The 15,725-nt window shown below is 44.9% G+C and overlaps 1 protein-coding gene across 1 annotated transcript in view; it reads left to right on the top strand.

Moving 5' to 3' along the window:
• Positions 1-15,725, top strand: part of BICDL1 (BICD family like cargo adaptor 1) — a 49,158-nt gene that overhangs the window by 1,647 nt on the left and 31,786 nt on the right. Inside the window, exon 2 of the mRNA XM_039561074.1 lies at positions 3,305-3,520. Within this exon, the coding sequence (XP_039417008.1) occupies positions 3,305-3,520 (216 nt within the window). The remainder of the gene's footprint in view (positions 1-3,304; positions 3,521-15,725) is intronic.

Raw genomic sequence — 15,725 nt, 5'->3', positions numbered from 1 at the left:
ATCCCATGAATGGTTTACCTCTGGTCTCACAGGCCCATTCAGAAGGTAAATGAAGAGATTGTAAACACAACCAACTGTTAACATATTTTCATCCCATTACTATCACCCTAACTTCCCAGTGGAATAACAGATTGCTATTTTCCAGGCTACCTGTCTGATAGGAGTTAGTGTTATCTGCTTTAGGGTCAATTTTTTTCCACTGGGTTTGGCAAATTTAACCCAGTGCTGCTTCACATGAAAAATCAAATTTCAACATTAATCTTCTAAAAAACACAAGCTTGATAATCCCAGCCTCTGCAGATTAAATCTTGGCCTCCTCCTGTTGCCACTGAATTGAATAAAATTTCACAATAAGCTTTTTGATTTCAGAGGAGCAGAGAGGAAGGACACAGAGCTGTTCCCTCCTTCCCTATGCTGAGAACTTTCTGATGGTGACAAGAAGCAAAGTCTCAGATGAGATCCTTGGTGACAACCTGATATAATGATGTTTAAGTAGCACTTAGAAGGAGATATTTTTCTCCCAGTTCACAGTTCAGAATTGGTTACAAGAGCTCAGTGAAGCCTCTCCATTTCAGAACAGCCAAGGTACTGGTCTTCTCTTTGGGTGCTTTGCCTCAAGATTAAATATGTTCTAGTTTTGTGGGTTCATTGTTGAGGTACAGCATTCCTGCCATACACCTACTCTGGCAAACCTTTCACTTCACAGCCTGAATTTAAATCCATTTCTAATCATGAAATATAAGTTCTGTAATAAATTCTGCTAGGTGATCCTAGAGAGTTTTATCTTCTGTAAGGGATTAAAACAGTTAATACTGCTGTTCCTCTGACACAAAGGAGCCTGCTGTGTCCAAGCATTTTACAGTATGAATGCTCTATATCAGCTGGGAAACTCTCCCCTTGGTTTCATCTCTTTAGATGAGGACCAGCCCAGCTCAGTTAAGTTGAAGAGAAGCTGTTTTCAGAAGAAAACATCTTCTAGAAAGAAGTTCTGTGTAAAAATCAATGAACAGCTCATGAATGGAGAGACACTCAGGAAACAAGAAACCTCCCCTACTGAGGACAGCAGTTTGCCCTATCAGCACTACGTGCAGAAATCCCCTCTCCAGATCTGCAGCCCTGCAGGTGGTGGGGTGAGGGCAGGCTAGAGGAGACAGCTGCTGGCAGAGGCAGGAGGGACTAGTCAACACAGCTCATCTGGGTTATTCAGCGTCTCTGTGCCCCACTGCACTCTTCTGGTTTCTCTGTCACAACAGAATAAACTTGATGCTCTTCACCTCCCTGTAACTCCAGCCTTTGTGATGGCCATTTATGTGGGCTGTGTCTAGTGGAGATTTTCTTTTGCAGTGAAGGATTAAAGTGCTTTTTAAATGATTGACAAGCCTTAGCAGTGGCTTCTGAATCACATTTGGGTGTCTGGGGCACTTCAGCTGCGGTACTGCTCCTCTGCAGGCTGAAGTTCCATCTTCCATTTAGAGAAGGCCCTGGATCTTTCTAAACGTTGCCTAGCAGTGAAAGAGGCAGAGCTATAAAAGACAGAATTTTCAGCATGCCACTAAAAGTGAAATTGTGGCTGCTCCAGCCACACTTGGACTACAAACAAGATTTCTTTGCAATGGTTGTCATGGGCCAGCTGCTGGGATCTCATTCCTACCTATTGCATTAAAATACTTATATTACTGCTTAGCTCTCATTTGCAAGGATGCTTACTCTTTTAGTGTCTGAAATATGGGGAAATCCCCTGCTATGGGGCACTGTTTTTAATCAACCTTCCCTCATATTTAAGGGTTTTTCATGTAAGTTGGGAATTTGCAGAACAATTTAGAAGGGCACAAGCAAAATGCTGCTACACTGAGCTGGAAGGAGCATAGGAAAGAATTTGGGGTTCAGGTGAAGAAAGAGAAAACATGGCATCCGCATGGCAGAGCTAAAAAGGTGGAAGATTAGCAATACACAGACCAGAGGGCCGGAGAGGAACTGGAGGGTTTTGACATTCAGACCTGCTCGGAAAGGTGACAGGGACCCTGCCAGGGAGGCTCTGTGTCATCAGTGATAGGCACCCAGGGGAAACAGCCCCCTCACAGCCTGTGTTTCCAACAAGCAATAAAAAGCCACTTCACATAAATGCAGTGCAATTTTCTTTTCTGCCTAGCAGGCTTATTTTTCCCTCCTATCAGAAGTGCCATGGGAATTGTTCATCAGGGAGCAATTCACCTGGGAGAAATAGGCAAGTGCTACCATTGTTTGACCCATTGCGTTTCTGTTCTTTTCTAAGACACATTCCTAAAAGACTGGGGAATCTGAGAGAGAGTAGCAGGAGATTATTTTGGGCATCAGAGGACAACCAACAAGGAGAGGACTCCCGCTTTTCAGGTTTCCCTGCTAATCCTGGGATGTGCCCATGTCCCCAATCTGTGACTGTTCTGAAAGTAAATGTGTGGCTTCAGTCACCAGGGGAAATTCAGACTCAGAGTTTTGGAGCAGGAATTCTTTCAAATGGGCACAACATAAATTTACTTTGACCTGATTTGCAGCTCTGTTTCAGTCAAGTCCTCATTTAACTGAGCCTGTAAAACATGCAGAAGTTTCACCAGATTTGTACTGTCCCTCATTTTCCAGCCAATCCAAAGCAGAGCAGAGTCTCTAGAACTGAGAGTGGTTTCTAAGAAACCTGAACCCAGAACATGCACGTACATAATGTCTATAGCAACCAGTTCATTGCATCCATTGCCATTCCAGAGCGGACTGCATCAAACAGTGGAGTTACTGTGCACTATCAAACTCTCAGACAACTAATTAGGTCAGAAATAGAAAGAGCAAATGGATAGATGATTCAGCTGTTGTTCATGAGACCCATATGACAACAAGGATGCCTCATCTACATTCCTCACCAACAGTAAGGGTACAGTTTGTGTATTTTGACTATAAAGGCAATTTAAAAAGAATTATGACACTGACCACTGAAATATTGCTTTGGAGTTAAGACGGGCTCTGCTAAATCAATTGCTCTGTCTGACCTATATATTCTGCCTATTGACATGCAGCCTACTTTACTCTTTTGGCAGTTATTTCAGTGAAAATTCAATGTGCTGAACTCCAGAGGCAAAGGACAGGCCAATTGCTGGAAATGGAAAATGGCTTTAGTGCCAGTGACCTGCCCTGATGTGGAATTGCCATCTTCATGGCATTGTCACACTCTAGCACCATTCTCTTTCCTGCACAAGGTTTTAGCCCTAGCATAGATGAGGAAAAGGAGACATTCACCTTTTTTCCCTCCCTTCCTAACCTCTTCTCCCCCATCATTTAGCACCTGGAACAAGAGAAACATGAATTGCGGCGGCGATTTGAGAACAAGGAAGGAGAGTGGGAAGGAAGGGTGTCTGAACTGGAGAGTGACGTGAAGCAGCTGCAGGACGAGCTGGAGAAGCAGCAGGTCCACCTGCGCGAAGCCGACCGGGAGAAAACGCGTGCTGTCCAGGAACTCTCTGAGCAGAACCAAAGACTCCTGGACCAGCTCAGCAGGGTGAGTCAGCTGGGTGGCACAGCTGGGCACGGGACAGGGTCACAGCTCTGCTATCATCCACCTCTGGGGCAAAAGAGTGAGAAAGCTCCCGCTTCCAGGAAAACAAAGGTTTCTGCCTCTGGTCATGTTACACAGGTGTCCCAATAAGACATGCTGCCTTTAAATTGATTTGACACCTCTAAGGAGTGATGCATTTCTTTGGCAAAACAGTTGTGTTTCTGGGTTGAGTGGTCATTTACTGCATAGTTGTTTCAACTGTTTTTGTATCTAGAACTGATTTAGAAAATCTCTTTCTAATTTACTATTAGGCTGAACAAATGCAGCATGCAAGAAAAAGGCTAATCTGCAACAGTGGGGTGAAAGGCTTTTTGCAGGTCTCCCTTTTTTGAGATACGTTGGCTGTAATGTTGTAGAATTGAACATAGCATATCATTCTCGGATGGTGTGTCACTACAGATAACTTTGCCATGGTTAGATGTGTGAGAACCTACTGAAATTCCTTGGAATGGCATGTTTCATCAAAGAGCTTAACTTGCCTCTGAATGAAAGAGGATTTATAGTGAGGCTGCTACAAATCAGCCTAATTGACTGAATACTTGCAGCATGAGTTTCTTTCTGACAGCAAAAGACTTAACAGTTCCTGCCTCCTTCCCCCAGAAGTTAACCTGTCTTCTGGAATTAAGAACCTTGGTTTTTTTTCTCCCCACTGGACAGTTACTACAAACCATAATTTTAATTTTTGAGAACACAGTTACTCTAGCAGACAAAAGCATTTGCTTGTTATCAGTTATTCCCAAAACAGCACAGAACAAAAACACACACGCAGATTCATGCTGAAGAGGCCCATCTCATGCTGTAAGAACATCTCTCAGACTAGATTCTGTCAGAGCTAAGTCTCTGGGGCTGACATGTGGATTTTACCTATGGGAGGGTGGACACCTCAACCACAACACTAGGACCAGAAGACTCTGAAGTGGGCCAAATGTACAGGTCTTCACTCAAGCTGTGTATGTGGTTGTCCTGTGCCTCTGGAGGTGAGAAGAGCAAGTCTTGGGTATGACACTCTGTACTGACACTTGAGGAAATCATTCCTCATTCCACTGTAGATTTTCTTGTCACGGATCAATGAAGTCATTTAGTCCAATTTGTTTAACTGGCTTTAAAAAAAAATACAAAAAGACCTAATCTTCCTTACTCAGGAATGTTGCTAAGTTTATCCATGTTTTTAAAGCAATGTGTCCCAAGTGAGCTACAGATCTGGACAGAGTATATTCCATATACACCATGAATGAGAAATTCCACCCAAGATTGCACAAGCCCTGTGTTGTGTCAGGTTTCTTATCCAGGGCTAAGAGCTTGGCTCCCATCAGATCTGGTGAATCTCAGTAATTTTCTGTGTATGTATGATTTCTGTCATTGACTGGGGAATGTAAGATTTGTTATGGTCCCAGCATAAGCACAAACTGGAAGAATGGACTAGAAGATGGGAGAGGCAAACCAGACAGCTTGTTTTGGGCTTTCAACCACATGGGATTATCCTCACATGACGCTTGTGCTACAGGAGCCTCTCACAGTCAGATGCTCAGAGAGGCACTCCACAAAGCCTTGTCAGAAGAACCACCAAGTTAAGTCTACCAGCATGTGGTGTCCGAGTGTGGGTTTTGTTCCCTTAACTCCCTATTAGTGCCAGAAATAGTCTTCATTGACCCACTTCAGAACTGCCACATTCAAAAAAGATGAGTATTGGTGCTGCCCTTCCCATTCCAGCTCAGCCCTGCTCCCAGCTTGGAGGACAGTTTTTCTCCAATGCAGATAAGCTCTGATAGAGACAGAGCTCATGTTTGCCGAGGCGCGATTCAGTGCTCATTGAGTTTGTCACCTGGCCAAAACTTGCCAGTAATTCAAATATAGCAACGGGTATAGCAAGCTTGTAAACAGTCTTCCCACAGTCAGGAAAACCTGGACAAATTGAAAGAGAGTGGGGAACGGTCTGTTGTCATTCTCAGGGCTTTAGCTGAGGCTTTTTAAAATCCCAGCATTATATTAGCACTTGATTCCTGGCTACTTAATATTCCATATTTGCTGCTCCATAGTGCATTTGCAGTCTCATGTGTCTGGTCTCTTATTCTGAAGAGGTTACACATGTAATCCCTGAGGCAGTGGTACTGCCTAAACCCTGCACCCATGTAGTTCTGGCTCCTGTTACCACTTAGGCTTCCAATTAATAAAAAGGACAAATAGAGCTGCATGGATGTGCTTGCCCACAGCCATATTGCCATAGGCTGGAGTCTTGCCTGGGGTCATGAACTGAGCACTGGGAGAGGAAAAGTCCTACAAAGAGGTGCTGTTACAGCTTCTGTGACCTTTAAGGTGTTGGTGGTACCCTCCTTGTGTTCCTGGTTCTGCATTTTGCACCTGCCTTTTGTGTCACTGTGGGTTGTTTGGGAGCAGAGGGTTATGAGAAGTCTGGGATAAGGTGATGAAAGCCTTATTCAGAGCCTCAAGTCTGCCCCATCCAACACTCTATCCTGCTTCACTCACAGGACAGAAAGACGGGCTTCTCTCTGGTAGAGTCATTCTACAGTAGTAGGTACTGGCTCTTTAAATTTGAATTTCTACAGTTTTTAACAATTAACACCTCGTGGCCCCATTTAACAACACTTGATCATCTCTCTCTTGGAGAAGGCACTAGGCTCTGTGTGTTGAATGACAGTCAGCCTCAGGAGCTGCCACCCCACATGTTCCTGCTTGTTTCTTCTGGATTCCCTGGGTTTCAGCCTCTTTTCCCTCAAAGCAGGGCAGCAGCCACCATCTCCTTCATCCTGCCCCTCCTTCTTCCTGCTGCTGCTGCCATTCTTTCACCAACTAATTAGGCTTTAGGACATTTTTTTAACCCTGCCTTCCCCAGAGATGAAAAGGCAACGCAAGCACATACTCAGTTTGTCTAAACCTGGCACAAATGCCAACCAACCAAGCACACACACCCACACAAGGACAGCAAAGGAATCTGGAAAGTTCTGTCTTGCAATTAATGCATGGGACTGAAAAAAATCCATTGTCAGTTCTAGCAAAGACTGATAAGGAAAACTTAAGGATAGGAATTTTAAGTCTGTTCCAGCATCTAAAAATTAGCCTTTTTCCTCTGTCACCAAGAGGCTGAAATAAGGTCCTTAAAATGGTTTGAGGTCTTCCAATGAGGTGATGATATAGGAGAACTTTAAATATCTAATAATAGTAAGTAGGCTATAAGGAACTTTGCCTCATCTTGAAATACAGCCTTTGGTTCTCTGCTTTTAGCCTGAGGTTAGAACAGCATTAAACCATGGGGAAAATTTGGTTGGCTGGACTGGGAGCATACAGTGAAAGACATGATCAAAATGCCAAAGAGCAAGTTTAAGACCTCCACAGTATTTTTTAATTTTCTATGTGATGATTAAAATCCCTTCTGCACATTGCTTTGATTTCCTTCCCCCTGCCTCAGCACAGCAAAGGGTTCAGGAGCTCTCAGCAGTGTGTCCACACCAAGCTAAATGCTGAGTTTACCAAGAACTGTAGAGCTCCTGATGAGCAGTGTACCAGAGTACAAACCACTCACCAGGACCAGGTGATATCAGAGATAAAGTATAGGAGTCTCTTGTCTGTTCTTGACCATAGGAGTCAAAGAACAGTTCTGCTGAGAAAGTCAAGGCTTGGGAATTATTACAAGTTCTGTTTCCAGCTCCTTCAGTCTCTCCCATCTGTCTCAGTTCCCCACTAGGATAAAAAAAAGAAAGAGAAAAAACACAAAAACCATAATCGTATGCTTTCTGTCCTTTTATGGGGGAGTGTGTATAGGGAAAGGTCTCCTCTTACATGTGCCCACAGCAGGTAACACAGCAAGAGTCCTGTCCCCACCTTTGGGCTTCTAGGAGTTACTAATGCAAATAATAATAACAAGCAGTTGTCTTCTATAATGAGGCAACATATTACTGCTTTGTCAGGAAGTGAATGAAAAAAGACTTTCACGCTGTTTCTGAGTGCCTTCAGCAGATGGCTTTCCCACACATTTCCTGCTCCCCAGCTCTGTCTCCTGGAGCTGTTTGCTGCATGTAGCTTGGGTGAGGCTCATCCTTCCCAGTTCAGCTGGGCTTCTTTTATGGTACATGGAACACAGGGGAACGATTTCACAATGTCAGGCTCAGGTAGTTTTTGCAATGCAAATCTCTTTCCAGGGGCAGGGGAAGAGTGTCATCTTGCACTGCTGAAACAGCTCCTTGTGTTTAGAGAGGAGTGCTGGGCTGCTGTGGCATCCCTCAGAGGGGCCCTCAATCACCAACTCATTATATTCACTCAGCATCTAGAGCCAGCATGCTGCTACAAAGAATGAGGTGTTTCAGTCAGTTCCTCTGGTACAGAAAGAACAGGAGCAGCCAGCACACAATTGTCCAAAGAAGGTATTATTTACTAACCACAAAACCCTCCTTTCAGTAATATTTCAATTGAAGTTTCATACTTCATGCTCTAACATGCAGCATGTTAGAGAACTGGCAGGCACTCCCTGGCTTTGATTTGAAAGAAACAGATTTTTATTTAAGAACAAGCTGACCATACTGTATTCTCCTTTCCAAATTACTTGTATTTTAAATACATCCTTTTATGGTCAAGAGCAGACAAGAGAGGCACGTCTGTTGTCAGTTATTAATTTGAAGAGATTTTTCCGAATGGTTGGTTGCTGGGTCTGTCAGCATAGGAACAATGTTGGTTTTAAGAAATTCAGATTACTCACTGAAAAAGTTACTAGAAGAAGTATGCTGGGCAAGATGCACTGTTTTTGCCATGCCAGAGATTTGTAGCAATTACACTATGAATTATGTCTTTAATTCCTTATTTTATCTATTCAGGTGCTTAATGCAAGTCTCACTATGTTTCTTGTTTATTAAGCTGTCTCCAATAGCCCAGCAGGGTCTCATGGGAGCTCCATCCTTAGCACAGAGGCAAGTGAGGCTGAATTTGAGTCCTGCTTCAGGGGGTTTAACTAGACAAAGATCCTGAGTGGACCTAGGCTAAAGAAGAGTTGCTTTGACTATCCCTACATTTCAAGGTGCAGATTAGCCACTACACTGAATTATTTTTCATAAAAACTCTCCAGTTTTTGCTCTTCAAAGTGTTTACTGGACCTATTCAGCAAGTAGCTTATTATGAGGAACTCCACACTGAACTCCTCAAGCACATAGCAAATCTTCACCTGCATCACCACCACTGAGCAGTCTAAATTCAATGGAAACAGGAGATTGCAGGAGAAAAGGCAGCACTGCCTCCTGTTGAAGGGGCTGAAGTACCTGCTTGTCATGGCAGCCTAGGTGGGGCTGCTCATTCCTTGGGGGAAGGCAGACAGCCCTTGAGCAATGTTTTGTGCCTGGCTTAAAGCTCACTCGTGTCACACATGCTGAGGTGAGAGGAAACAGACACCAGCACCAGACAGAGCCAAACATTGATTCCAGCAAACCTCCCAGTAAACTCATTCCTCAGCTCCCCACCCCTCTGGAGCATCAGCAGATCCTCATGCCACATAGCCAGATCCCTGATCACCTGGGGAATACTGATGAGAAAGGCTCCTTCTGTCCAGTTGCTTCTACTCTAGCAGAGAGCACTTTTTAATAATTCAGCTTCATGACACATCAGGCCTGGAGTACTGAGGCTTTCCATGATAAAGCTGTAAATATAGGATGTGACTGCAGCTGTGTGTTCTCGCCTGCAAAGTCCTTTAGTGAAATGATTCAGTCCCCTAGAAGGTAATGAAGAAACACCTTGAGGTCACTGCTGAGTGGCACTTACCCACCATCCCTCTAGAAGAACAAGGAGAAAGGCTCAACCCTCTGCTGAGAGTCAGTCCAAGTCTGCAGCACCCATTAACCCCATTTTACGACACACAGAGCTTTGGGACCCAACAGGAACAGGGCCATCCAGACACCAAGGAATAAATACAGGAAGTGCCAAAGAAGTAATTTCAGCAAACATAAGGAGGAGGCACCCATACAGAATTTGCCCAAGGATTTTGCACACACTCATTTCATGAAAGATTTTTACTCTTGAGTCCTTTGGTTTAAGTGCTGATGAGCGCTGAGAAGGAATGTGCGGAAAGAGAATGGGTTGTAGTGATAGGACAAGGGGGAATGGGGACAAATTAAAGGAAGGGAAATATAGGTTACATATTAGAAAGAAGTTCTCTCCTATGAGGGTGCTTAGACATTGGAGCAGGTTGCCCGGGAAGGTTGCGGCTGTCCCAAACTTGCAATGTTGAAAACCACGTTGGACAGGGCTTGGAACAGCCTGGTGTAGTGGGAGGATTCCCTGCCTGTGGCAGGGGGGGTTGCGACTAGATGATCTGTAAGGTCTATTCCAATCCCTTAACGTTTCGTGCTTCTATGAAAGCCGTGCCTGGAATAAAACAGGAGGCAAAGCCCTCCCTAGGAGAAGGATTAAACTACTATTAAGGTTAAAAAAATAAATGTTACTGTTAAGGCAGTGGAAGTACACAAATCGCTGCACCTGGGCAAAAGGATGGCATCCCTGGGTCCCAGGGGCTGGGTGGGACCCTTACTCTCCTCTGGGGCAGGGAAGCATCCCCTCCATTCCCGGGGTCCCCTCGCTGCTTGCTGGATGGCAGCACGGCACGCCCCAGCTGGTGATGTTGCTGTGGCAACGGGGTGTGATTTCTCTGCTTGTAATGCCACGACACGCAGGGAGACGCACTTGTGACGTCCGAGGCGGGCGGGCGGTGGCCGCGGCCCGTCTGCCACCCCCGTGGGCTCGGCTCGCTGCCAGGACGTGTTCCCGCGTCGACTCTGAGTCCCCCGCGGGCCCCTCCCTGCCTTTCTTCCTCTGCTCACGGCAATTTCCCTCCCCCAAATCGTGCTGGAGCTGTCCCAGCCCAAGGCAGCCTGTTGGCTGTACCATCCACAATGAGCTCCCGAGCTCCTGCTGGGGGACAGGTAAACATTTTATATCCTGAGTGAAAAGAGCCCCTTGCGAGCAGGTCAGTGAGCAGCAGGATGACCCTCCCCCCACCCCGGGCTTGGCACACAGCATCGCCCGGGACATGGCACCGGAGAAAAGATTGTCTGCCCGAGCTACTGAACCTCCAGGCTGTGCACGGCTCATCTCACACCCTCAGAGGCTCGTAATGCTTGGATGGGGCAGCAGAGGCTGCCCCGGGAGACATCACAGAGCTACACCTCCTGTCCCACTGCCACCCCCTTTCCCTGGGCAGCACATCTGCAGGAATGAGTGTCCACAGCACTCTCTAGGACAAATACACGTAGGTATAAAGCCCTTGGTAGTCAGCCATACACTGCACTTCAGCTGAGCCCAGCTCACAGCCCAGCTTTCTCCTCCAGCAAGTAGTCCTAGAAGCGATTTCGAAAGTTCATGCAAGGCTTCTGTCTTGAGACGTCAGCAGCACCACTAAGCTGTGAACATCTGAAGGCCAGAATCCAACATAAAACTGAAGCCAAACTTGTCCTGGAGTAAGGAGGTAAAATTCTGAATGAGTCCTTTCCTCCCCTGTGCACTGCGCTAAAAATTCCAAGTGGCTATTTTGTTTAGGTCCAGGTTGTTTCTTGGAATTGTTTTATTACGCAGTAGCTCAGAGGTAGGAACACATGGGCAGAAGAAGTCTTTTCAAAATATTTCTGCTTATTCACACTTGCTGTAAACACTTCCTTCTGGAGATTCTGGAAAGTAGGACACAGAAGGTGTTTGTATCCAGCCACTGCATTACTAGCTAGAACCAAACATGATTGAAGGCTTTGCAAATATCTACATGAGAAAAAACCAGTTAAAAGCATTTGATCTTTAAAGACCCATTCTGGGTTATAAAGTTTGCACACTTTATAATGAAAGTCCTTAAATTTCTTCTTTTTTCAAGCAGACTTGTTTTTTCTAAACATAATTTAGTAGACAACAGCTGAAGAGGGAAGTCTCTTCTACACTGTGAGGGGCTTTTGGGTGCTCTGATTACCCATGAGAACAGAGGCTTCTTGCAAAACAGCCTAGAGCTTAACCAACATTTTGTTTAGAATGGCATTTAGCAAAACCCAGTTTATTTTGAGCACAGATACAGGATCAGCAAGACACTCTTGTTGACTTCTGGTGGCCACAATGCAATACAGAGCTGGCTCATGCTTGGCAGCACCACCACAGGGATGGGAAATGCCACCTCAGATAGGGACACAACAGCATCCAGAGGCAAAGGTACAACAGGGAACAACTGACAGATGAGGACATAAGCCAAAGGACCTGCATGTCAGAGCAACTGGAAGAGCATTTAATTTTGAGGAGATAGAGGCTAGCCTAAGAATCTCAGTAGGTATCCTTCTGTAGAGGCTCAGTTCTGTAGATGCCAAGATCTGCAACAGATTTCCATCATAGATGGGATCCCTGTCACTGTCTGAGGGGAGACTGCTGAGGTCAGAAGTGTTGGGAACAATTCCATTAACTGTTCTTGCCCTCTCCTAACTATTCTTCCCTGGAAGGTTCTAATGTTGAAGCATGGAAAGAACATTTTTGAAAGGAAGAACTGCTTGGTTAGTTTCAGCTGGTTACCAAGATTAGCACAGTAATGCAGATCATAGATGTAGAGCTTTCACAGAACACTTGAAAGATCTGCAGATGTTTGGGTAACTAAAGCTCATTGGATTTGCCCTTTAAATGGAATCCCTCAGTTCCTTTGCACTTCAGTGCACCAAGATAATGAAATTTAACCTTGTGATTGCTTTGTTCTCTACATCCTTGAAAGTCGATTCCTGAATCCACTTCTAGATTTGGCACAGTTTTGTAGTGACAAGGGTCCTCTTAGAAAGCTGTTCCACTTGGTGTCTATTTAGCCTGAGCTGTTCCTGGTTACTTGTTGAACAAAGCACCATTGTATTTGGCTGTCTACAAGCTCAGATCCAGGAAAATGGAAGTCCTCTACAATTCAGGTATAGACCAGCAGATTTTTCACTCACACCAAGACCATTAGACAGGTACAAACCTTAAGACTTGCTGGAGGGAAGGGTCTATACTTACAGAAGAGATCCATAGTCCCAATTGCTTTTGCAGGTGAAGTGTTTCAGGACAAAAACACCCACAAATTTCAGGAGAAGGATGCCTTTTGGAGAAGTACCTAAAGAGTTCTCCATTGTTTCTTTACTTGGTTAGCAAGTGATGTGGCATAGATTCTATTGGAACACCAGGAAACTGAGGCACTGACAGACTAGGCAGTAATTATCAGTGTAAACCAATAAACAAGACCCTAGTGAACAAAAAATCTCCTCTCCACTCAAGCAGAGTATGCAAGAGTTTGAACTTTTCTCTTGATCTTACAGAATGGGGATGCACTGGGGTGGGGCTTTTTGTTTATTTTTAAGGTGTGGAATAGGAATTTAGTCATCTGTGTCCCACACTGACAGCGTGACAGGGTAAAGCTAGTGGTCAGACATTACTCCTTGACCGAGTATAAGCTTTATTCTCCATGTCCTTTACAATAACGGGCAGTGTGTATAAATTGCAGGATAAGAATTAGACTGATACTAAAAAAAAACAGCTGTAAGTTTGGCTGAGTAGAGGAGATAGCCCAGAGATTCTATAAGGTCTCCATCAAAGGAAACTTTTGGGAAGTGGCCAAGTAGCCACCGGTCAGGCAGGTCTGGCCAATTTTTGCACTGATACAAAAAGAACTAGGCAAAGTTAAGTCTGAAAGAGACCTTCTGGGGTTTCCATTTTATGCAGGCAAGAGTTTGATTAACATCAGGTCAAGTCTTCTTGCTATTTATGAATACTAAAGAATGAGGCAGAGAAGCCTGAGGGAATACTCACAAGGAATAAGTGATCTCAAAGGCCTAGGAACTGGCTTGCATTTTCACTCTACATGGACATAAAGTAATGAAAAGGTGAAAAATGTAAACAGGGCATTATTCAAAATGCTTGAATAGACTCAGATTTTCTGGGAGTCATACTTTTCAACAGATTTTTGTTTAGAGAAGCCAAATGAGAAAGCCTGGAATTACCATGTTTGTTCAAGAGATCATTTGTAGAATGTAACTGTGATACTTGTCTAAATAATATCTATTGATCAGCTATGAAGTTGCACAGGGATTTGCCAACTCATATTATTCCTGTCGGTTTGCCTCTGTTCCAGAGAGATTTCCCTAGGCTTTACTGGATGTTGTACTTCACTTTGTGCACAAATTCTTCCTAAATGTTGTGCTACTCAGCCTTTATTTCCCTCTCCACCTTGGGACAAGGGACCAGACTCTAGTGAAGTCTAACTAATAAATATTTAAAGCTTTAAGAGCTCCAGGCAAATGCTTATGAAATTGATGATTTCATTAATGTCACCTCTTCCTGGGGCCTTCCTGTGCCTGAGGCACTGGTGCCATGGGCACAGGCCCTCACCCTGCAGAGCTGCAGAAAGCAGGGGTCTCCTGGTCTTGGGCTGCTTTATCAGCAGAAGCTGCAATAAACCAGTCCAGGCATTATCCAATCCAGCAGCTCAGTTAATCTCTGCTTACCCAGATTAACTCTGGCATCACGAGACACAGCCCATCAGCTGCAGGCTGGCTCTCAGCATCTCCTTCCTTTCAAAGGAGTTATTTGCATCAGGCATTCAAAACTTGGGAAACTCCTTCTGTCTTCCCATCCTTCTTAATCATCCATCAAGGCACAGTATCAGAGACTAAGAAGGGCAAACTGGGGGAGAGGGAAGAACACAAGCAGCTTTCTCCCTCGTTGCGGGTCACTGCCCCACCTCAGCACAGGAGGGGAAGATTTGCCCAATGTGGGACAGATCCAGACCACACAGCTTTAGTGCTCCTGATCCCAGACATGAGATCCTCCGACAGTCTCTGACCCTTTTCATGGCCAGGGAGCACCCCACCAAGAAAATACTTTGTTGTATGAAGCTGACAGTGCAGAAACCTTTCCAAGCATGAACTTGCTCAAATGAAGATACTAGCTCTCCAGCTTCTTTTAATCTCCCTAAGCAGAGCTATAAGCCACCCCAGGTCAGGGAAAGTGCATAATTGACCAACATGCCTGTCCAGATCCATATACCAAGTAGGCCATGGTGCTAACCCTGCCCACAGCTCAGTGAATCTGACACAAGCACCCAGAGGCAGGTGTCTGTGGTGCAGCTGGGCTCACCCTGGGGACAGGGATGGAGGAATGAGCAGGCTGGCTGTAAAGCCATGGACAAAGCACACACACCTCCACGCCTGTAAGTACACGTACACCACCACCTCTGCTCTTCCTTCCCCTCACACCATTGCCAGCCAAGACCTTTGCATGAGGCACCTGCAAGTATTTCAAACACATGGACAGTTTTCATTAAGCCTCTGTCAGCACCACAGACTGAAATGGCTTCTTTACACTGTTTATCCTTGTGTATGCTGTGCTAATGCCACAGAGTGCAGGTGTCTGGACAGGGAACTCACAGCACTGCAAAAGCCTTGTCTGCCCCTCCCCACAGCACTGGATGCAGGATAAAGAGGAAAAACTCAAGGCCAAGCTGCTGCTGCTTTAAGTTCACAGGGACATTTTTTGCATGTGTATCAGTCCTCCATATTCATCACAGAAGAGGTAGTACTTCAAAGGCACTCAAATAATCACTTCTTGGTGCATTCCACCAGTATCATTAGGCAAATGTTCATAAATACCTTTCTCACATATCTTGTTTCACTCAGATTATCCTTGTCTCCTTGGCAACTGTCAGATGATGTATAATGCTAGCAGGGGATTAGCCCCAATGAGCCTCATAACCCTTGTGTAAAATCTGACTCTGTGAAGGGACCTGGCCAAAATACTCTCCTTTCCTGTTTAAGTGTTGCCATAAACAATATTAAATCCTAGACCCTTTCAGCAAACCTGAGTAAGGATGAAAAGCAAGAGAGAGCTTTTTAAGTGGTAATATTTGTCTTGTCCTCCAGATAAATAAGTTTGACACATGGATATACTTGGTGTTTCACAGTTTGACATGTAAAGCTGTATTTTGAATCACTACTTGAGAGCAGGTTTGTGCTGAAAACTTGGCTCTAATATCTTTATCTTCTTCGTTCCTTGTTGTCAGTGGGGATCACACTGGGAAATTCCAAATCCCTACAAGAGCTTAACAAACTTATGCTACACTTCAACCTATTAATTTCTGAAAACTCCCTGGGGTTCAAGTCATCACTTGGTGTGCACACAC

The sequence above is a fragment of the Corvus cornix genome, chromosome 15 (assembly GCF_000738735.6).
Source record: "Corvus cornix cornix isolate S_Up_H32 chromosome 15, ASM73873v5, whole genome shotgun sequence".
Taxonomy (NCBI): domain Eukaryota; kingdom Metazoa; phylum Chordata; class Aves; order Passeriformes; family Corvidae; genus Corvus; species Corvus cornix.
This window is presented reverse-complemented; position numbering and strand designations above follow the sequence as displayed.